Here is a 24,421-nt window from a genome sequence, read left to right as displayed (position 1 = left end):
GGCGGGGTGAGGCGGAGCCTAAGGTGGCGGGCCCCCTGAGAACCTGAAGGTCATATCGAAATGGCAGAGCCTATGATGGTGGCGAGCTCCTTTCTTTGACAGAAAAGATCCCTGGTTCACTCTCACACTTCAAAGTTTATTATTCCCTCCTGTGCTACTGTGTAGCCTTTGCATCATTCTGTTGTTGAACTTTTAATGGAACAATAGCATTACTTAAATAGAGGTTTGAAGCCAACAGATTTGTGGTACTTTGAGGCATTGTTTATATTTCTTTTCTTAATAATTGTGTCTTAATTGCTTAATAAATAGATAAATGAATTACCATAGGAAGCCATACTAGTGAGATTAAGACTATATGCTCCTTTTAATGACTATAATAAATAAGAAGAGAAATTTAAAAATACCACTATCACCCCTGTCCTGCTAATTGGAATGTCTTCTTGGTTCACTTAAGTTGGCAATTTAATATATTTATGAGGTCTTTGGTTTTTTACAAACAAAATGATCCCAACCTAATTGAAATAACTGGAAACAAGTTAGAGTCTTTCTCAGGCCTGTTTTCATTTCTATCAACAGAATCCAACATGGCGGAGTCTCGATTTTGGATTAATGCCCGACCGCCTTGATACCTCTGTGTCCTGTTTCGTGGTGAAGATATGGGGAGGGAAGGAGGCCGCCTACCAGCTGCTGATTGAGTGGAAAGTCTGCCTGGACGGGCTGAAGTACTTGGGGCAGCAGGTAACCGAGGCTACAGTTCCAAGTGGTTCTCTTCTCTGCATTCACCTCTTTAGCTTCCTGTTGATTCTTCTGATTCCACATTTAAAGGTTGTTTACTTAATTAGAGAAATTTGAACCTTGCCTTCAACCTTTAATTGAAGAAATTTGTGGAGAAGGACCCTGATCTGCTAATTTAAGGATTAAAAAACAACAACTACTGGCTGCCGCCTTCTGCCCAGGCCCCGACTAGGGAGCAAACCTGCAGCCTTTGGTGGATGGGATGATGCTCCATCCAACTGAGCCGGCAGCCAGGGCAAGGATTTCTTTTCTTTCTTTCTTTCTTTTTTTTTAGGAAAGAGTATGCTTTCTCATAGCACAAGGCTTCTTCTGTCTTATTGGATGTTCTCCCCCTAGAATCTGAAAATTAAGTTGAAAATAAGGAACATACTATTAAACACCTTCTTTTATGACCATAGAACTAGGAATAAGAAGAGCTACTTACTGTTTATTGGGCGCAGGGACGACAAATGCCTGGCTTACAATCTGCTCCCCGTTCCCGGGAGTGATGGGCATAGGCGGTTACAGCGCTCATCTCGCCAGGCCCAGGCGTCGCTCCATAATTCCTTCTAACAAGGTAACGCGGTGCTCCGCATCCAGCAGCACGTTAGAACTGCATAGGAAGTGAAACCTGTTTGCCACCCCAGACATAGGTTATTACAGTTAATTTGATGGCAACTTGTGAAGGTTGATATTATTGCCCCGATTTCCCAGATGGGAGAATTGGTCCTCAGGGAGTTTAAGAAACTGCTCGAGATCACACAGCTCCCTGGAGCTAAGGTTTAAACCCAGACCTGGCTGACTTAAAACTCATTCTCTCTGTGCCGTAGCACACTTACGTGCATGTCGTCATGGTAGTCACCCACTTCGCCTTGGGGTGAATGCCATTTCTATTTTGTGACACCTATGGGACTACTGTAACCCTAAAACATTAGTCATATCTACAAATATCCCTGATATTTCTTTTTTTAAAAATATATTTTTTATTGATTTCAGAGAGGAAGGGAGAGGGAGAGAAAAATAGAAACATCAATGATGAGAGAGAATCACTCATTGGCTGCCTCCTGCACGCCCCCCCACTGGGCACCGAGCCCGAAACCCAGGCCTGTGCCCCGCCAACGGGAACTGAGCAGTGACCTCCTGGTTTATAGGTGGGGACGCTCAACCACCGAGGCACACCGGCTGGGCACCCTGATGTTTCTTAATATTTTATTTACCATATACTCTGTGGTGTGTGTTTCTTTTAAAGAAACAATTTAATTCTACATATTTAGGTTAGAGAAATGTCTGTCCTTGTTTGACTTACCATGTTTTATTTATTTTGTGTCCTTCTGTAGTGATGAGAACAATGCATGTGATAGATATTTCCTTACCTGCTGCACATTCTAACAGGCTGCAAATCCTTAATCTTCTTTTTTTTTTAAAATATATTTTATTGATTTTTTACAGAGAGGAAGGGAGAGAGATAGAGAGCCAGAAACATCGATGAGAGAGAAACATCGATCAGCTGCCTCCTGCACATCTCCCACTGGGGATGTGTCTGCAACCCAGGCACATGCCCTTGACCAGAATCGAACCCGGGACCCTTCAGTCCACAGGCCGACGCTCTATCCACTGAGCCAAACTGGCTTCGGCATCCTTAATCTTCTTTACTTTTGTATTTTACCCCTCTGTTTTAGGGCTGGTCTTAATCAGAAATGGTAAGATAATGACTTTAGGTTGGACCTCTCTGCTCTCTTTCAGGACCAGAAAGCTTCCTATGATAATTGTTGCATTTATGCTGGCCTTCCAGGCCCTGCACTCTGGAGCACACGCCCTGCCTGTCTCCCCACAGCTGTCTAGTTGGCTCGCTGTGGTTAAGACTGATGCTAAGCACTTGTTTATTTTTCTTCTGAAAGTATCTTCATTTTGTGAGGACGGTGTTTCTCCCCTTTTTTTTGTTTTGTTATTCCTCACCCGAGGCTACTTTTCCATTGATTTTTAGAGAGAGTGGTAGGAAGAGGGAGAGACAGAGAGAAACATCGATGTGAGAGGAACACATCAATTAGTTGCTTCCTGCACAAGCCTGGCCAGGGCCTGGGCCGGGTACATGCCCTTGACTGGAATCAAACCCAGGACTCTTAGGTCCGCGAGCCAACGCTCTATCCATTGAGCCATACTGGCTAGGGTGAGGATGATGCTTCTTAACATTAGAGTTGCAGGGCTGTAGGTCATAGAGTTGGAATTTGTGTAGAATTGTTATTTATTTCACAAATGTTTGACAGAATTCTCTAGTGAAGTCATCTGGGTGGTAAGATTTCTTTTTAAACATTTATTTATTGATTGATTTTAGAAAGAGAGAGGGAGGGAGAGATAGAGAAATACTGGGATTGATTTGTTGTTCCACTTATTTATATTTTCATTGGTTGATTCTTGTGTTGTATGTGCGTAGGCTATAGTGATTCTTTCTTCTTTTATTCTTGCTGTTGGTAATTTCTGTCTTCTCCTAGGATCATTCTGACTAGAGATTTACCAATTTTATTATTTTTTCCAAAAAACTGTATTTTGTCTCATTGAATATCTTTATTGTTCTTATTTTCAGTTCCACTGATTTCTGCTTTTATCAAGTAATTAAACCTATTTTCATGTTTCACAATTGGATACTTTATGCTATTATGGCAGTTTTTATCTTAATTCTTAAATTCTAAAGTTTTAACCTTCCTACCTTTCAGGTGAAGGTTAATTTGTGGTGGCATTAACTAAAACTCAAATCAGTTGCTTTTGAAAGAGAATGGTATGCAAACAATAATTAAGCAGACATTTAAAGACTTTAGGGATTAGGTATTATTTTTAAACACTCTTTGAAAATATTCATCTTTTATTTTTTCCTAGGGCTTCATGTTTTAAGGTGCTCTTAGAGACTAACTGGATTGTGTTTCCTTTGAGATAAGAGAATACATGCTATCAGCTTCTGAATCCCTGTACTTTAAGAATAGTCTCTCCATAACAACCTCAAGAAGTGTTAGTGGAAAATACATGTGAATGATGGTGCCCATGATCTCATGTGATGGTTTGTGAGGCTTTTGACTAAAGCGGGAAGCCTTGGTTGATACCTGGTCCAATGATAGTGATGTGTTTTCTATAGGCTTGTTAGATAGAGCCAGCCTGTTTTCCAGCACTGAAGTATCCTGTTGTAACTGTCATTCTCCAGTCATATTAAAACTTGATTGAAATGAGAGGAACTAATAGTATATTTTCCTCCTCTCTTAGATTCATGCCCGCAACCAAAATGAAATAATATTTGGGCTGAATGATGGCTACTATGGTGCTCCATATGAACATAAGGTAAGAGCTTTTCCAAGTGCTAGTTTTGTTTAGTGTGGGTATGCCTTGGCTTATAAGGAAAAACACGGTGTAAACAGAATCATGTTTTAAGTATTGTAAATTTGTTGTTTAGTTTGGCTTAGGAGGAATCCCTTTAAAATAAAACCTTATTTTATAACCACCCCAATTCATCTTTTCTAAATCTAGATTATCTTCATTTTCCTCTAAGGAAATGGAACTTCTTTTTCTTATTCTATATAGTTCTTTGGGGATTAAGAAAGAACAGTGAATTTTGATTAAATGCAATTAACAATTTTATTAAATGTTTCAGATATTGTTTAGAACTTTCAATATATCTAAGAAACTATGAGTCAAGTTATATTATAGCCAATGCTATCTCTATTTCTAAAGACAATTAGAGAAAGGAGAGGGAAGAGAATCTATATTTATTAAGTACCTACTATCTTTCCCTTACATGGAAACCCTTTCTCTGGAGACCCTGCCTAATACATCTTTGATCTTTGTCTTGCTCTTGCCCTTTGAAATATGTTTTTATTGATTTCAGAGAGGAAGGGAGAGGGAGAGGGAGAGAGAGAGAGAGAGAGAGAGAGAGAGAGAGAGAGAGAAAGAAACATCAATGATGAGAGAATCATTGATTGGCTGCCTCCTGCACACCCCACACTGGGGATCGAGCCTGCAACCTGGGCACATGTCCTGACTGGGAATCGAACCATTATCTCTTGATGCTTAGGTCGATGCTCAACCATTGAGCCACCCTGGCCAGGCTGTATGCCAATTATTAAACTAGGTACTGAAAGGGAAAAGCAACAGTCTTTCCCTCCTGTTGTGGAGAAAAACCCGGTTCTTTGCTACTGTGTTTCTCTTCCCTCTGTATCTCCTTTAGTATTCCCACTTCGCTTTTGACACTTCTGGTCACCCATTGTGTGGAGGTTTTTCTCCTAAACCAACAACTTATTCTCTGTGACACCAGCTGGATGTCCTGCAATTGAACTCAATTCTCACACTACCTACCACAGGGTAAGGGCTCAGTGCCACAAGACTGCCCTTGCCTACCCCCACTTCAGATGCCAGTTACAATACCAGGCTGTCACCTGTGCTTCTGACCAACCAGCTATAGATCCAAGATTCCAATGACCCCTCCTTGGGTTTGATTAATTTGCTGCAGTGGCTCACATAGAAACACATTTGTTACTTTATTAAAGGGTTTCATAAAGGAAACAGAGCAGCAGCCAGATGGAAGAGATGCATAGCGCGAGGTCTGGGAGGCCCTGAACGCAGAGCTTCTGTCCCTGTGGAGCTGAGGCACGTCGCCATCCCAGTGTGTATGTGTTGGCCAACTTGAACTCTGTACTTTTGGGGCATTAAGGAGGCTTCATCACGTAGGCATGATGGATCATTAACTCCATTTTCAACCCTTCTTCCTTCTCAAGAGAATGGAGTGGGGGGCAGGGCTGAAAACTCCAAGCTTCTAAGCGTGGCTTGGTCCTTCAGGTGACCAGCCCTCATCCAGGAGCCAATCATTATTGCCTCATTAGAACAAAAGATACTCCTCTAACCTAGGAGATTTACAAGGATATCAGGAGCCCTGTATTGGGAGCCAAATATTAGAACAAAAGATGCTTTTTAGGCACTTATCACTTAGGGCAGTGGTCGGCAAACCGCCGCTCTCGAGCCACATGTGGCTGTTTGGCTCCTTGAGTGTGGCTCTTCCACAAAATACCACATGTGGGCGCGCACGTACAGGGAACATTGTGGAGTGAAAGAAGATGTAGTGTCGAGGATTGAGAAAGGTATGTTGAGATGGTTTGGACATATAGAGAGGATGAACGAAAGGAGATAGACGAAACAAGTATACAAGACGAGTGTGGATGGGAGAGTTGGAAGGGGTCGACCTCAGGGAACGTACCTCAATCAGATTGAGGACATTTTTAGGAAAGGCCAGCTTAGGAGTACCCTAATTAAGTTAATAACAATGTACCTACCTATATAGTTTAAGTTTAAAATATTTGGCTCTCAAAAGAAATTTCAATCGTTGTACTGTTGATATTTGGCTCTGTTGACTAATGAGTTTGCCGACTACTGACTTAGGGGAATTACAAGGGTTTCAGGAGCTCTGTGCCAATAACTAGGGTCAGAGACCAATATATATAGTAGTATATATTATTATCTGATGGGTACTGTGGGCTACAAAAGTATTAGACACATATTCACATTCTTTTAGTTAAGGAGATTAAATTGCATGTTTTAGTTGAGATAAAACTGCATGTATTCCAGAGAGCACTAATTTACAGATAGGTTTAGTTTGAAAAATTATTTTGATATCAATTATTTGTGTCTTACAGATAATGCGGGTGAATCACAGCAGAACCTTAAATCAGTTGAAAAGACCTTAGGAATAGGTGCTCTTTCAAATGTTTGGGGACTATAAGAGGAACATTGCTGTAACTTGAAGTTGGGGTGGATGGTGGTTGATAAATAGTTAGGTGGCCAATTGAGATGTTTTCTAGATGGATTTAACTGCTAGGCTGGCAACTGGTGGGACAGGGTGGAATGAGAGGCTATTGGGCCAGCTTTTTATCCAATAAGCTGGACCTTTCAGATCCAAGTTCAGGAGTTGTGGCTTTAATACAGACATGTAAGGTTATCTTTGCCTGAATTTCCTTTTGGCAAAGACTTCCTTTTAGGCGGATGCTGACAACTACCTGGGTGAATGCACACTCCTAGTGATTAAGGATATGGGTTTTGCAGTCAGATTGAATTGTTTAATTTCAGGCACTTCTGCTGCTCACCTATGACAGTGATCTTGGACAAATTGAGCTATGTCTGTGTTTGTGTCCTCATCTACAAATGGAGATAATTTCTATCTCATCATAAGCTGTTTTGAGGATTAAAGATGATAATGTATATATTATAAGCCTGGCACATGAATGGAGTTCAGTAATAAATGGGAATTGCTATTCACTAGGCACTAAACCTTTTGATAAGAGGGAGGGGCTACATTTATAATGCTTATCATTCTGTCAACATTGTGTCCCTTTTTCAGTGCCTGGCCTGCAGTGGGTGCTCAATAAAAAATTGTTAATAGATACAGGTGAAGGCTTGATGTATTTAAGACTACCATAAAAATAATTTTTTTAAAAATACATTTTTATTGATTTTTTTACAGAGAGGAAGGGAGAAGGATAGAGAGTTAGAAACATCGATGAGAGAGAAACATCGATCAGCTGCTTCCTGCACACACCCTACTGGGGATGTGACCGCAATCAAGGTATATGCCCTTGACCGGAATCGAACCTGGGACCCTTGAGTCCGCAGGCTGACGCTCTATCCACTGGGCCAAACGGGTCAGGGCCATAAAAATAATTTTGAGATTAAAAATCTTGAGGGGATGCTATCTCTCTCTCTCAGCCTACTTTACCTCCAGCCCAAACTTCTGGAGTTTTATTGTTATGTAACTTGTACTGTCATAATAACTAAATATTGGGTTATTGACAAAGTACAAAAAGCATTAGATTGGTAAGAATTCTTTCCTCAGACTAAAAAATATAACAGCAGTGTCTTCAGCATCCAGTAGATGGCAGTGCTTTCTCATTTTAATAAAGGAGTAGAATCCAAGTTAAAAGTATCAAATCTTTTTGGAATGAAGTTTAGGAGATTGAAATGGCAATTTGGTGATTAATTTCACAAATACAGCCATATCACTTGATGATCTCAAGTGAATAGTCAAGCTGAGATGGAAGATTTAGGGACAGCAGCAAGTTTCATAGTCTGAGAGCCTGGACAAAGGAAAAGTCCGTTATTTTAAATTTTCCAAGTTGTGATACCTTTGAAAAGTAGGAAACCTGAATCCCAGTTTTGTTCTGGTACTGACTGTGTTCCTTGAGCAAATCATTTAACCTCTCTTAGCTTTAGGTTCCTCATCTCAAAAGTATGAATATCTAATTAGCTATTAAATGCTGGGGGAATACCAGAGTTATCTAGTTCAACACCTTCATTTCATGGATGCAGAAACTGAGGCTCAGGAAGTCTCATGAGCTCTTGAACCTGACATGGCAAATATGTTTTGTGCCATAGAATATAGCTTGGACAAAACTATAGTAATATCATATACATGTAATATATAATAGTATAAAATCACTACATACTTTCATAGCTCTTAACTTTAAGAATTTGCCTATAAATTATTTCACCCCATCCTAAAAATAGCCTGTGAGGAAGGTCAAGCCACTATTAGCAGTTTTAGTGGTATCAGTAGCAGGCATCTAATAGGTATAGTATAAGTATTTGGAGAATAAATGAATGGCCAAGATATCAGGACCATTTAGTGGCAGAGCCAGGATCAGAACACATCTCTCTATTTCTAGATATGCATTTTCTTCATTATACATGCCACTTGTGTGAAAGTGATGGATAGATGATTTTTATCATTCGATTTCTATTTTAGGTTTATTCCATCTTTTAACTTGATTAACTGTGATTGTGATTACTTGAGAGATCTTCTTTAACTTATAGAAACTTAGTTATTAGTATTTTCATTTTCAGGATAAAGATGCTGAAACCTAGAAAAGTTAAGAGATTTCCATTTAGTTAACTTTATGGGACTGCGAAATTTAAAAAATGGCTATTTCCTCTTGCTAATCAAATTAATGGATGCTAACTTGTTTCCAAAGCACGTTCCGCATGGTATGCAAGCATTCAGAAGTAGGGATTAAGTGTCACAAGCAGCCTATGTTTTAACAACAGAGAAAGAGCTATGGTATAATTTCTGTACAGGTCTCAAGCACAAGTTGGAAAATCATAAAAATAGCTCATTCCTACATACATCCTATTCAGTTTTCTTTGTAGCCACCCTCTCCCCTATTACAAAATGCAAGGAACAAAGACTAGACAAATCCTCAGGGGCAGTTTCCTTTTTTTTTTAAATTTTATATTTTATTGATTTTTTACAGAGAGGAAGGGAGAGGGATAGAGAGTTAGAAACATCGATCAGCTGCCTTCTGCACACCTCCTACTGGGGATGTGCCTGCAACCAAGGTACATGCCCTTGACTGGACTCGAACCTGGGACCTTTCAGTCCGCAGGCCGACACTCTATCCACTGAGCCAAACCAGTTAGGGCTCGGGGCAGTTTCTAATAGCTGACCGCTTTGTTATAAAACATCTAGGTAGTTATGAGCTCAGTTTACATCCAGGGTAAAACTTTGTTTCTGAATGATCTGAGCTGGTGTGATATCCTAGTTACAGTATTACACCAGGTAGGTATAGAGCTTTTGGAATCGACTATTGCTAGTTTTCATTTGCTGAGTGCCTACTTTATATCAGATACTATACAAGCTACTTCACATGTTTTTATTTAATCTATGTGACAACTCTACAAGGTATTATATCATCGTTTTATAGGTAAAGTACCCTAGAAGAGAACATTAAATTACTGACCCAAGATTACATAGCTAGTAAGATCTGACTTATTCAAAGGCCTCTTCTCTCAACCACTATGCTACACGGCATCTCTACATTTCTTCCCAGTTCATATAGCATGTCACAGTACCAAGTCTCTACCTTTACATTTAACCAGAGATATCCACTCTGTGCATTATGAGAATAAAATGAGAGAGTACACGGGAACGTGCTTTGAGTGATATAAATTGTACAGGCTTTGGGTATTTATTATTGTAGAGTGGGCATGCAATGCCTATGAGGCCATCAACTCTCTGAAGTCCACATAAGTTCCAGGTATTAGTCACTATATTTGGCTTCCCTCTGAGTCTTTTTTTCCTCCCCCTTTCTCTTGGATCAAATTAACTTCTGACAGATGTTTGGAAAATCATCTTATCCTGTAATTCATATTTATAAATCCCGCTGCTGCAGTGTGGTCCCCATTCTCTTTCTTCATTGAAGCCAGAGAATAATCTGGGAAAATGCCATGTTTCCTGTTATGAATTTGGAGGCTCTTGTCTTCTTAGCACAATTTTTGAGCTTTTCAGAATTTTAATACTGGAAAATTCAAAGACAAGCGTGGTTCTTCGTATAGATATTTTAGATTCTTGAAAAGTAAATAGAAACAGCTTGACTCGTCCTCACTAGGGAATTCAGAGAGTTTAAATTTTTATTTAGTTTACAATTTTGAAAACTAGTTTTTATTCTTTGTTAGATTTGTGAAAAGGGCATTCTTGATCATTTTCCCCCCTCTGCTAGTTTCAGTTTAAACGGTTCTACAATGCTGGGAATCCCTTTCTTTCATTAAAAAATCTTTCCACTAATGCTAGTTAACATGATGTCACTATTGCCTTTTCTTCCTCTCTCACTTGTCTCTTCTCTCACAGTTGTAGTCATTTGTGTGTACATCTTTCTTCCTGTTAGGGCATTAGCTCATGTAGAACTGAGGTTCTGTCTCATTTTTATAATCCTAGGATTTAGTTAGTAAATAGACTTTACTTAGTAAATATTTTTCCATGAGTTGCTGAAGTCTACTAGAATCACACTATTCTAGAATACTAGAGGCCTGGTGCACAAAAATTTGTGCACTCGGCGGGGGAGGGGGGAACGGACCCTCAGCCCGGCCTGTGCCCTCTTGCAGTCTGGGATCCCTCAGACTCCCCAGGGTATTGGGCCTAAGCTGGCAGTCAGACATCCCTCTGGCAGCCTGGGAGCCCTCAGGGGATGTCCACTTGCCAGCGGGGAGCAGGCCTAAGCTGCAGTCGGAGCTTAGGCCTGCTGAGGAGGCAGGAGAGGCTCCTGCTACCACTGCTGTACTGGCAGCCATCAGCCTCACTTGTGGCTGAGCAGAGCTCCCCCTGTGGGAGCGCACTGACCACCAGGGGGCAGCTTCTGCATTGAGTATCTGCCCCCTGGTGGTCAGTGTGTGTTATAGTGACCAGTCATTCCCAGTGGTTCTGCTGTTAGGGTCAATTTGCATATTACCCTTTTATTATATAGGATACTTTTCACTTAAGGTATGGCTACTTTAGCAGGGTCACTTTTAGTCCTCACGCCAGAGAGTGGCATTGATGACAGTCAGTCCACTTCAGACTTGTAGTGTGTGACTACGAATGTGATCCTTTTTTGAGGGTTGTTTGAAACACTGAACTATGAACAAGAATCTATCCCTGTTGATTTTAACTAAAATAAAATAAATAATAAAAATAAATAAAGAGCTCTGGCTGGTGTGGCTCAGTTAGTTGGGCATTGTCCAGTGCACCAAAAGGTTGCCAGTTCAATTCCCAGTCAGGGCACATGCCTGGGTTGTGAGTTTGATCCCTGGTAGGGGGCGTGCAGAAGGCCATGTTTCTCATTCCCTCTCCCTTCTTTTCTCTCTCAAAACCAATTAAAAATATTTAAAAAATAAATAAAAAGAATTGATTTTAGTTTCAGGATCTGTATACCTTTGCTTAATAACATTATTCTTATTCTCATTGCTTCTTACTGCTTTGAGGGAGAGGAAAACATTCTCTGTTGTCTCAAACCTTAGACCAAATCTAGGGGAATACACATTTTTAGCTCCAGTTCAGTGTCTAAGAAGATGTCTTGCCTCCCTCCTTAATAGCTCACCATCTGGGCTTCATCAGAGTTCAGAGGCAGGGGGTGTCCAAGGCTAGAAGGTGCTTGACAGAGGTACTTGCACAATTTTTCTCAGTTTTAACTTGGCTGACACTTAAAAGTGTATTAGTGTCCAAATAAACATATACACGTAGGAACACAGGCTGTCTGTTGATTCATCAGGTAGCTATTTTAGGAGTAGTTGTATAAATAAATACTATATATTTTTTTAAGTACATGCATTGCATCTGAAAATGTGTTCAAGTAGTAGAATGAGCCATTGTTGTTTTTTTTTTTTCTTGCCCATTATAATTTCTTATTCTACTTAAGTAAGTGGAAGGACTATTTGCAAAGTTTACTTACGGTTTTAAGAATAACATAGAACACTGACAGACAGGCCTGCGAGGGAAAGCTTTCGGTGGAGCCCTTAAATTACTGTCCTTAGGCTTCTACTTGGGCCTTTTGTCTTCACATTAACATACTAGAGGCCCGGTGCATGAAATTCATGGACTGGGGGGGGAGGGGGTGGTGCCTCTCAGTCCAGCCTGCACCCACTCCAGTATGGGAGCCTTCGGGGGATGTCTGACTGCCAGCAATCGGACATCCCTCTCACAATCCAGGACTGCTGGCTCCCAACTGCTCGCCTGCCTGCCTGCCTGCCTGATTGCCCCTAACTGCTCTCCTGTCAGCCCGATCGCCCCCAACTGCCCTCCCCTGCTGGCCTGGCCGCCCCTAACTGCCCTCCCCTGCTGGCCTGGCCGCCCCTAACTGCCCTCCCCTGCTGGGCTGATCGCCTCCAACTGCCCTCCCCTGTCGGCCCGGTAGCCCCCAATTGCCCTCCCCTGCTGGTCTGGTCGCCCTTAACTGCCCTCCCTTGCTAGGCTGATCGCCCACAACTGCCCTCCCCTGCCGGCCATCTTGTGGCAGCCATCTTGTGACAACATGGACGTGGTCATCTTGTAACGACATGGGGGTGACCATCTTGTGACCACATGGGGGTGGCCATCTTGTGCGAGGGTGTGATGGTCAATTTGCACATTACCTCTTTATTATATAGGATTGCTTCTGGATGATTCAGACTCCTCCCAAATCTACATCTCCAGTCTGTATTTCCATACATCCAGACTTGTGTCAGATTGCTTGGATGTTTCAGACTCACAACACTCCATAGGTCCCAAACTGAGCTCAGTTCCCCTCCCCCTTTCAGAATAACTCTCCTCTGTGTGCTCCTTAGTTCAGTGAATGGTACTGCTATCCATCCATTTTCTCAAGTGAGAACAGGGAGTCATGTTGGACCCCGTCCCCTTTTTAAAAATCACTTATTTGAATCACTACTGATGGTGCCTACTAAATATCTTCTTTCCTGGTTCTTGACTGTATAGCCAGATTTATCTTGCTAAAAATGCTGGTCATGTCTCTTCTTCATGCAGATCATTTCAGAGTAATTAATGAATGGCTTATAAGATCTTGCTGTGATCTGGTTCCTGATGTCTAAGTACTCCACCATATCACTTTCTTATGCTAAGATTTACCCGTCTCAGTTTTAGCTTAGATCCCATTTCCACAGAATGTTTTTCTGTAAATGCCCCCTAAATCCAGTTTGGATCCTCCTCTTATTCCCCATAGTACCTTGCATTTCATTCTCCTGATGATTGAACCTTATTCTGATTGCCCATTTGCTCATCTCTCTTTCTTATTACAATGTAAACTGTGCAAGGGGAGGGACGGTGTCTCTCTTCATCGCTAATTTGTCCCTAGTGCTTGGTACTGTGCCTGGTATAGAGTAATAATTTAATAGCTATTTGATGAATGAGTGGATGAAGCTTCTGTAGCAGCAGATCATTAAAAATTCTATTGGGATATACTGCTTGCTCATCATCAGTTATGTAGCTTGTTACTCAAAATTCAAGTTCTCTTTTTTAAAGTAGTTTTGACTCTTTCTGCATAGATACCTGTCATTCGTAAGTTATTATAGTTTAAGTGGAACTCTTTACTTTTCTCTCCAGATTTGCTTTCCCTTTCAATTTTCCACATCTTTATAACTATTTTCTCATTTATCCAGGCCTCAAATCTCGTAGTTAGGTTTGATTGATTTCTTTTATCCACTTGATTCAGTCATTAGACTCTTTTGAGTCCTTCTTTGAAATAACTTACATCCATGGCTACTTTTCCATCTCCATTGCCATAATCCAAGCTCAGACCGGCGTCCCTAGAGGGCTGATAACTGCATTAGTTTCCTGGCGGGCTTAATGACTATAGTCTCTATGTGTCCACTCTGTCTTATTCACCGCTGCCTAACCAGTCTTCCTAAAGCTCACTCGCATTTTGGTTGTATAGAGCAACTTTTCGTCTGCTAGATGCGTACAAATCTTTGACCCGATTTCCATCTCTCCATTAGCCTAAATTCAGCCAGTGTCGTTTAGGTTCTATCTCTGCTTTTATCTTTACTTCCTCTCTCTCTCTCTTTTTTCATAGTTTGAGTTCTCATTACCTCTAGTAAGTGGATTTTTAGTAAAGCCTTCTAAGTGGTATTTGGACATTCTTCCTCCTCCAGTTTATTTTATTTGTCATTGCCAGAGTAACCGTCCTTAAATGTAGGTCTGATTATTAGCTGACACTGTCGGAAACCTTTCATGAGCCCTTATTGACCAGAGTTGTCTTGGCTTTTTAGCATGACTCACATGGCTCTCTGTGCCCTCATGCTCCCAACTTAATCATTCAGCCATATCGCCCACTGTTTTCCTCTTCAGGATTCCCAGTCATTTTCATACCACAAAGTTGAACAAATTGGACCACTATTTAATGCTTGAATGTAGCTTGTATTTCCCATTGCCATGCTTTGGCCAAATGTATTCGGTCTGTAAGGGACTTCCCTTCACTGCCAGTCAGCTTTTTAATACTTCTTAATCTATCTCAGATACTGCCACTGGTTGTGATCTTTGATGTTCCTGCTTCTACTTGATGGGATCTTTACCATATCAGAACTCCTGTAGCTTTTCTTTTTAACCTTTCTTTTGGCATCTTTACATTTTTTCCTTTACTTGCAAACTTAACTGGGTTGTATACTTTTATAAGGATGGTAGCAATTGCCTGACACTGAAATGAATAAGTGTATGTATAATACTATTCGCTTTATAATCAGTTATCCTGTCACCTGGATTTCTTCAGTACAATTTTTATAGTTTTAATAAAGTTAAGGACAGTCTTAGGACTGCTGTAGCAGCTAAAATGTACGTAACACGTTTAAAAGGTGACTCATTCAGTGATCTAATACAGGGGTAAGCAAACTACAGTCCACATGTTTTTGTGTGTCCCGCAGGCTAAGAATGGTTTTTCCATTTGTAATGAATTTGAAGGAGAAAACAAAGAATATATGAGCGATGATATGTGGTTGGCAAAGCCTAAAATATTTACTATCTGGCCATTGACTGGGAAAGTTTGTTGACTGCTGATCTAGAAACATACCTGATCATCTGCCTAGACTTGCTCCTGCTCATGGGATATGTGAAAATATCTGCTTCCTTGAACAGTTTAGTAGATACTCACCCAGACCTTCTTTGAAAACAAATGGGTAGGCCTGGCTTCAGAAGAATTTTGAGTGACATGTAAATCTCTGGGCTCTTTGGCACTTAGCAGTATCTCACACAGATAACCATATACAAACGAGCCATTTCTTTCCATTATACCCCTTCATCAGAGGTCTGTCGGGATTGCACATCTGGTGAAGTTAGATGTCATTCAGAACAAGGCTCTTAGCGTATTTCAAGAATGATAATTGCTAAGTGGTGGCTGAAGCAGAAGGGTTTAATAATGTCCTTAAGTTGCCTTAAATGTACATGGACCCAGAATTTTAGAACTGGAAAAGGTCTTAGAGATCAAGTGTAGCATGGTCATTAAGAACATGGGCTGTGGAGCCAGACGGCACGGCTCTTCTACTTAATCCTCTCTGTGGCTCAGTTTCCTCACCTTTAAAGTGGGGATAATAATAGTATCTGTTTCACAGGGTTGTGACTATTAAATATGTTAACCTTTAGCATATTAACATTTATTAAAATTAACATGGGAAACAACACTGCCTGGCATACTGTAAATGCTCACAAATGTTTTCCTTGTGTCTGTTGCTTTCATTGTTTAGTGATTGTTTTTAGTAGCAGTAATCTCATCTCATTTTATTATTAAAGGAACTGAGACCTGGAGGAGTTAAATGTTTTTCTTCACGTTCATGACAGGCAGAGTGGATTAAAAACCTTCCATTTGAATGCTCTTTCCCTGCTGTAATGTATTGCTTTTAGTTGTGTGTTAGTAGTGTGGATGAGTTTTTAATAAGAAAAAATGTTTGGCAGCTTTTTGCATAAAATAAGAAAGGATAAATGGAATGTCATTAATCATTTCTCCCAAGAATCTTCAGTCTACTTCTAGTGGCTTTTATTATTTTGGATTTTATAGCTAATTTATAGACTATCTTTATTTTTTTTATTGTTTTATTGCTTAAAGTGTTACAGAGTATTACATATGTCTCCTTTTTTTCCCCCCAGCCCTTGACAATCCCCTGGCCTCCCCTACCCCCCAGTGCCTTATGTCCATTGGTTATGCTTATATGCATGCATACAAGTCTCTTTCTTATTTTTGTTCTCTTTTTAATCTGCCCTCATGATATGTAGATTACTTCTTAGCCATCTCTTATTTTTTGAGAGAAAATTCACATAACATAAAATTAACCATTTTAAAGTGTACAATTGAGTTGCATTGGTATTTTCATAATGTTGTGTAGCCACCACCTCTATCAAGTTGCATAACATTTTCATCACCCCAAAAGAAATCCCACATCCATTAAACATTCACTCTACATTTTGCCCTCCCCATCTCCCCGGCAAACACCAGTCTACTTCTGTCTCTGTGGATTTATGTATTCTGAATATTTCATATAAATGGAATCATGCAATATATAACCTTCTGTGTTTGGGTGCTTTCACTTAGCAGAATGTTTTTGAGGTGCATCCACATGTAACATGTGTCAATACTTCTTTCTTTTTATGGCTGAGTAATATCCCATTGTATGAATATGCCATATTTTGTTTATCCATATCTGTTGATGAATGTTTAGCTATTTCTATCTTTTGGCTATTGTGAATAGGGCAGCTATGAACATTTGTGTACAAATACTTGTTTAAGTACCTGTTTTCAATTCTTTTGGACATATACCTGGACTGGCATTCCTGAGTCATATGGTAATTCTGTTTACCTTTTTGAGGAATTGCCAAACTTTTTTTCCTCAGAGGCTGACCATTTTACATCTTCAGCAGCAATGTATGAGGATTCTAATTTCTCTACATCCTTGCCAACAGTTACTTTCTGTTTTTCCCCCCCTAATCTTAAAATTCTATCATCTATCTATCTATCTATCTATCTATCTATCTATCTATCTATCTTATCTATCTATCCATCCACCCACCCTAGCGGGTATAAAGTATCTCATTGTAGGTTTTTTAAAAAATATGTTATTTTATAGATATTTTTAGAGGAAGAAGAAAGGAGAGAGAGAGAGACATTGATGAGAGAGAAACATCTATCAGCTGCCTCCTGCACTCCACCTACTGGGGATTGAGCCCACAACCCAGGCATGTACCCTGATTGGGAATTGAACCTATGACCACTTGGTGCTTGGGATGATGCTCAACCAGCTGAGCTACACAGGCTAGGGCTCTCATTGTAATTTTGAGTTGCATTTCCCCAATGACATTGAACATCTTTTCATGTGCTTGTTTGCTATTTGTGTAACTTTTTTTGGAGAAATGTCTTTAAGTACTTTGCCTATTTTTAATTGGATTTTGTAGCTAATTTATAGGACTCTTTCTTATTTTTGTTCTCTTTCTCATCATGTTTGTCTTGTTATTGTTGAGTTGTCAGAGTTCCTTATGACTTCTGGATATTATACCTTCATCAAATATATGATTTGAAAATATTTTCTCCCATTTTAGTTTGTTTTTGTACTTCCTTTATAGTGTTCTTTACACAAAAAGTTTAAAATTTTGATGTAGTTTAATTTATTATTTCCTTGGATGGTCATACTTTTGGTGTTATATATCTAAGAATCCATGGGCAAATCCCAGGTTATATAAATGTACCTCTGTGTTTTCTTCTAATAGTTTTATGTTTTTAGCTCTTACAATTAGACTTTGATAAATTTTGGGGGTAATTTTTGTACATGGTATTCATTCTTTTGCATGTGGCTACTCAGTTGTTTCAGCATCATTTGTTGTAAACACTGTTCTTTCCCCATTGAATAGCCTTGGCACCTTTGTTGAAAATCAATTGAATATAGGTGTATGAATTAACTTGTGGGTTCTCAGTTCTATTCCACTTATCTCTGTATCTCAGCTTATGCCAGTACTACACTTGTGATTACTGTTACTTTATAGTAAGTTTTGAAATTGGTAAGCATGAGTCCTCCAGTTGGTGTATATTACATTGATTGATTTTCATTTCTTGAACCACTCTTATATACCTTGAATAAAGCCCACTTAATCCTGGCGTATAATCCTTTTAAGAAATTATTTTTAATTGTGGCAAAATATACAGAATGTTATATTTATCACCTTAACCATTTTAAGTGTACAGTTTAGTAGTATTAAGTAAGTTCACATTGTTGTGCAACCATTGCCACCATCCATCTCCAGAACTCCTTTCATCTTGTAAAACTGAAACTCTCTACTCATTAAGCACTAAGTCTCCATCTTCTCCTTTCCCAAGTGTCCTGGCACTCACCCTACTGTTTCTATGAATTTTACTACACTAGGTACCTTATGTAAGTGGAATCATACAGTATCTTCTTTTGTCACTGGCTTCTTTTATGTAACACTAGGGGCCCAGTGCATGAATTCATGTACCTTGAAAGGAACTGTGTGGGCTGCGAGGCTGCAGTGGGCACAGAGGCGCCCCCGCCCAGTCCCTCCCGCCGTGGCCCCTGGTTCCCTGCCTGCCAACAGCCCCGTTCCCGCCGTTACCTGTCCCATGGGCTGACGCCACCAGCCCTGCTTGCACCCGCTGACGGTGTGGAGCAATTGGGGCCAGTGCCAGCAGCAGGTTGGAGCAGGGCCGGTGCCGTCAGTGGGTGTGAGTGGCAGCTGCTGCCCCAATCGCCCCTCAGGAGCCGGGGGAGGTGGAGAAGCCCTCAGGGGCAATCCGGGCAGCAGCCACTGCTCGCACCCACTGATGGCGCCCAGCGATCAGGACTGATGCCGGGTGCCGGCAGCGGGTGTAAGCGGTGACTTCAGCGCCAGCTGCGGGTGTGAGCGGGGCTGGTGCCGGCAGCAGGTGCAAGCACTGGGCAGGACCACAGTGCGCAGGAGCAAAGAATTTTTAGTAACCACCAGAGGCTTGCCCTGGAGACAGTGACTGGTGCCCCGACTTGGTCTGGCACCCCGCTCACCTGCTCCACCATCCTGCTGTGGCCGACACCCACCATGTTCCATGTTCTGTGCGCGCCCCCTGGTGGTCAGCGCACGTCCGGTTGTTCGGTTGTTCCACCATTCGGTCTGTTGGTATATTAGCCTTTTATTATATAAGATAATGTCCATATTATAGCACACATCAGAATTTCCTTCCTTTATAAGGCTAAATAATATTCCATTGTATGAATATATGCTACACATTTTGTTTGTTGATTCATCTGTTGATGGACCTTGGGTTTCTTCTACCACTTGACTGTTGTGAATAATGCTATTATTGAACATGGATGTAAAAAAATCTCTCTTTGAGTCTTGTAATTCTTCTGGATATATGTCCAGAAGTAGAATTGCTGGACCAAATGGCATACATCTTTTTTAATATTCTACTGGATTAATTTTGCTAATATTTTGTTGAAGATTTTTACATTTGTATACATAAGGGATATTGGTCTATAATTTTCTTGTGATATTATCTGGCTTTGTTATCAGAGTAATACTTGTCTCATAAAATGAGTTAAGAAATATTTCTTCCTCTTCCATTTTTGGATAGACTTTGAGAAGGATTAGTGTTATTATTTTAAAAAAATGATTGGTAGAATTCGCCCGTCAATTCATGTGATTCTGGGCTTTTCTTTCCTGGGATTTTTATGATTACTGATTCAACCTTTTTACTTGTATTCTGACTTTGTTAAATTAACATTTGTTAAGTGGAGCATAGGGGGTCAGATGGTGAGCTATGATTTAACCACAGATCATAAGAGAAACTGAAATAGAGAAGTTTATTACTCACAGGTTCGAGGAATTACAGGACATGCCTCAGAGAGCCACCTAGGGGCAGGAGACAGGCAGCACCTTGGTACATGCCTTTATTAGAGTCCATGGGTGGAGTGCTTTGGGCTTCCTGGGCTAGGGCTGAGCTGGTCAGTTTAAACCAAAGGAACAGAGTTTTGGTAGTCTCCATGTTTGTTTGTTTTTTATTTAATTTTCTTTTCTTTATTGATTAAGGTATTCCATATGTGTCCTTATCCCCTCATTGCCTCTCCACCCCCCACTCATGCCCTCACCTCCATTGGGTTTTTTATCTAGTGGGTGCATAAGGCATACACGTGCCAGTAGCAGGGGAGACTGCTTGATCACAAGTCAGATCAGGAACTTACATTTGCTTCTGACTCTGTGAGCTGCCATTCAGGTGTGCGCTTCCCTGAGGGGCTAGTGTCAGTTTAAGGTCCTTGCGGGCTGCTTGCTCAAGTGAAATGGATGCCAAGCAGCAATATCGTGGAGTAGCTTAGCTAAACTTTTAGACGATTTGTAGGTCTTTTCAGATTTTCTGTTTTTTCTTGAGTTATTTTTGTGTTTCGAGTTGTTTCCATTTATCTAGGTTATCTGATTTGTTGGCATGCAATTGTTCATAGTGTTCTTCTGGAATACTTTTTATTTCTGTAAGGTTGGTGATAATGTTCTCATTTTCACTCTGATTTTAGTGATTTGAGTCTTCTCTCTTTTTTTCTTGCTCAGTCTAGCTTAAGGTTTGTCAGTTCTGTTGATCTTTTCAAAGAACTAACTTGGTTTTGTTGATTTTTTTTCTTTGTTGTTTTTGTATTTTCTATTCCATGGATCTCTGCTCTAATTTTTATTATTTCCTTCTTTCTTGTTTTGGGTTTAGTTTATTCTTTTTCTAGTTTCTTAAGGTAGAAGAGTATTGATTTGAGCTCTAGTTTTTTTTTTTTTTTTTTTAGATGTAGATGTTTGCAGCTATAAATTACACTCAAAGCCATACCGGCCAGGCTAGATTCTTTAATTTTCAATCTATTTGTGTTTTTGGTTCTAAAGTGCATCCCTTGTAGATAGCCTATAGTGGGTTGCTTACAAATATATTTTCTGCCATCCTCTGCCTTTCAATCCACTTATACTTAATGTACTTACAGATATGGAAGTTCTGCCATTTTTCTATTTGCTTTCTTATATCATTTTTGTTTCTTATTTCCTTCATTACTACCTTTTTTGGTGTTATCTACTTTCTCATGTAACAATTTGATTCTTTTCTCATTTATTTTACTATGTATCTTTTAGTTATTTTATTAGTGGTTACCCTGGGGATTACAATTAACATATTAATTTACAACAATCTAATTCAAATTAATATCAATTTGGTTTTACTATTGTATAAAAATTTTTCTTATATATTGCCGTAGACCAATTCCAGCATATCATAATTTTAAGAGAGCTCCGTTCCCCTTTGTGTTACTATTGTCACAAGTAACATCTTATTTATTATTTTTATTATATTTTTATTGACCTCAGACAGGAAGGGAGAGGGAGGGAGAGAGAGAAACATCAATGATGAGAGAGAATCATTGATTGGCTGCTTCCTGCACACCCTCTCCTGGGGATTGAGTCTGCAAGCCAGGCATGTGCCCTTGACCAAAATAGAACCTGGTACACTTTTGTCCGCAGGCTGATGTTCTAGCCCAGTGGTTCTCAACCCTTGGGTCGCAATCCTTTTGGGGGTCAAACGACCCTTTCACAGGGGTCGCCAAAGACCATCGGAAAACACATATATAATTACATATTGTTTTTGTGGTTAATCACTATGCTTTAATTATGTTCAGTTTGTAACAATGAAAATACATCCTGCATATCAAATATTTACATTACGATTCATAACAGTAGCAAAATTACAGTTATGAAGTAGCAGCAAAAGTCATTTTATGGTTGGGGGTCACCACAACATGAAGAACTGTATTAAAGGATCATGGCATTAGGAAGGTTGAGAACCACTGTTCTAGCCACTGAGCCAAACTGGCTAGGGCACAAATTACATCTTTATAATTGTGTGATCATCAAGATAGTTCTGTAATTATTGTTTCATATGTTATCTAATTGATTGATTTTTAAATGCTAAACCAACTTTACATTTTTAGAATAAATTAAGTCAATAATGATGTGTGTTATTATTTTATTCTTATAATATATTGCTAGTTTATTTTTATTTTTTTAAAATATATTTTATTGATTTTTTACAGAGAGGAAGGGAGAGAGATAGTTAGGAACATCGATGAGAGAGAAACGTCGATCAGCTGCCTCCTGCACACCTCCTACCGGGGATGTGCCCACAACCAAGGTACATGCCCTTGACCAGAATTGAACCTGGGACCTTTCAGTCCGCAGGCCGACACTCTATCCATTGAGCCAAACCGGTTAGGGCTTGCTAGTTTAATTTGTTAACATTTTGCCAAGGATTTTTGTGTCTGTGTTCATGAGGGATATTGGTCTGTAATTGTGTGTGTGTGTGTGTGTGAGAGAGAGAGAGAGAGAGAGAGAGAGAGAGAGAGAGAGAGAGAGAGAATGTCTTTGTCAAGTTTTAGCATCAGTAATGCTAGTCTTATGAGTTGAAAATTGTTCCCTTTTCTTCTATTTTATGAATGAGTTTGTGTTAATTAATGTTATTTCTTAATGCTTGGTAGAATTCATCAGTGAAACCATATGGACCTAAACATTTTTGTGGGCAGCTTTTTAAAATATTCACTTAAAAAAAGATATAGGGTTACTCAGTTACTGTTTCATGATCAAGTTTGACATTTTGTATTTTTCCAAGTAGTTTGTCTAATTCATCTAAGTTGTCAAATTCAGTAGCATAAAGTTGTTCATAATATTCTAATAACCTTTTTTTGAGGTAGCATGGGTTAGTAGTATTTTAATGTCCGTAGCAACATAACTTTAAAAATGCTTATAATAGTATTATAACAAACATTTATATAGTGCTTATTACATATATTTTACTTTTCAAATATTAACTTTTTAAATTCCCACAACCATTTGCGAAGTAGGTAATATTATCACTCCATAGTACAGAAGAAGAAACCAAGGTTAAACTGAGAACACGCAGATACCTTGCTCAAGACTACAGAGCTGGTGTATTAAGGGCTTCCATTGTAATCAGGTGGTCTGGGTCCAGAGCCCTTTTCTCTTAACTACTATTTACTTTATCTGCCTTAAATGATAAATACCTGTTCTGTAATTCTTATGGATTGTGCCATGTTTTCTCTAGAAACCATCCTTGCTCCCACCATCTTTGTACCACTAAGTGGAAATGTTTGTTTCTGGTATTCGTAATTGGAACTTGGAATGCCTTTTTCCCCATAAAAACATTACATGCAATGACTAGGTATACTTGAAATATTATTGTTAATACTCTTCTTCAGTCACATATGTAAAAAAGACTTCTGGGGCTTCTCTGCGAAATTCACTGCAAAATGTGAAACATTGTTTCTGTGGAAAAATATTAGAGGAAATTTATTTTGAGTTCACTGGCTTAAAATGTTAAATTTTAGTTATATGGAAGTTGTAATTTTGAATCTCTTAACAATTTGAATTTACTGAAGTGTTTATAAATCATAATGTTAAAAAGACAAACATGATTAATTGTGCACATATTGTTTCACTTTGATTAATTTGTTAATTAATATCTTTTAGGGTTATTCAAATGCTCAGAAGAATATTCTTCTTCAGGTGGATCAGAACTGTGTTCGCAATTCTTATGATGTCTTCTCTTTGCTGCGGTAAGAAACTTCGTAGAGTCCTCCTGCATTTTCTAAAGAATCTTCCTCATTTTGAGTCTGTGACATTTCAGGTTGAGGAAATGTATGGGAGGTTTAGAAGCCGTTATTCAGGCTTGGCATTTTTTAGTGAGAGTTTCATAACTTTTGTAGCTACAGTGATTTAAGTGTATCTCCTTCACAAAACATTTGAAGAGTCATTTCCTTTCTTTGGACAGTGGGAAAGAGTGATTGGAAGCCAGTGATCTTAAGACAGGGGCATGAGCTATTTCTAGTCTTTTGAACTAGAAAGAGCAGCAAGCAGAAGTACAAAATTTAGACTTATCAGAATTTTAACAACTACAGCATTACTAGGAAAGTCCTCCTTTAGCCCCAGACACAGCTTAGAGTTTTGACCTGCTGTTCATCTTTTAACAGAATCATGTTTGGCAGGGCAAAGGAGCTTTGCACGAATCTCATGTTCAGAGGCTTAACTGCTGCAACTCTATATTTTTATAGTGTCTGGCTTAATTTTGAAAGATTTTAAAATTTGTTTTTAATTTTCAGTGTTGTAGATCATCTAGGACATTTTCCTAAGAGGCAGGTTACCAAAATAAATGCAATTCAAAATAAAGTTCACAGTGACACTCAACCTGTGTTCACCCTCCTCAGACAGATGGTTCATTGAAATTTGATTTTGGAAGTCTTTTTCTAATGTTTACATAGCACATCATAAATTTCAGACCATTAGACATCCCTTATATATCTACTAGAGAAGAGTCCAGAAGGATTATTGGACTCTTGT

At 39.4% G+C, this 24,421-nt stretch overlaps 1 protein-coding gene across 10 annotated transcripts in view; it reads left to right on the top strand.

Annotated features, from left to right (window-relative positions):
• UVRAG (UV radiation resistance associated) overlaps positions 1 to 24,421 on the top strand; it is a 277,758-nt gene that overhangs the window by 44,924 nt on the left and 208,413 nt on the right. For all 10 annotated transcript variants that reach the window (XM_036324920.1, XM_036324925.1, XM_036324919.1 and 7 more), the window contains 3 exons: positions 577 to 738; positions 4,024 to 4,098; positions 23,555 to 23,640. In XM_036324920.1, the coding sequence (XP_036180813.1) occupies positions 577 to 738; positions 4,024 to 4,098; positions 23,555 to 23,640 (323 nt within the window). The remainder of the gene's footprint in view (positions 1 to 576; positions 739 to 4,023; positions 4,099 to 23,554; positions 23,641 to 24,421) is intronic.

The sequence above is a fragment of the Myotis myotis genome, unplaced genomic scaffold (assembly GCF_014108235.1).
Source record: "Myotis myotis isolate mMyoMyo1 unplaced genomic scaffold, mMyoMyo1.p scaffold_m19_p_10, whole genome shotgun sequence".
Lineage (NCBI taxonomy): Eukaryota > Metazoa > Chordata > Mammalia > Chiroptera > Vespertilionidae > Myotis > Myotis myotis.
Note: the sequence above shows the minus strand (reverse complement) of the source record. Positions and strands in the feature narration are given on the sequence as shown.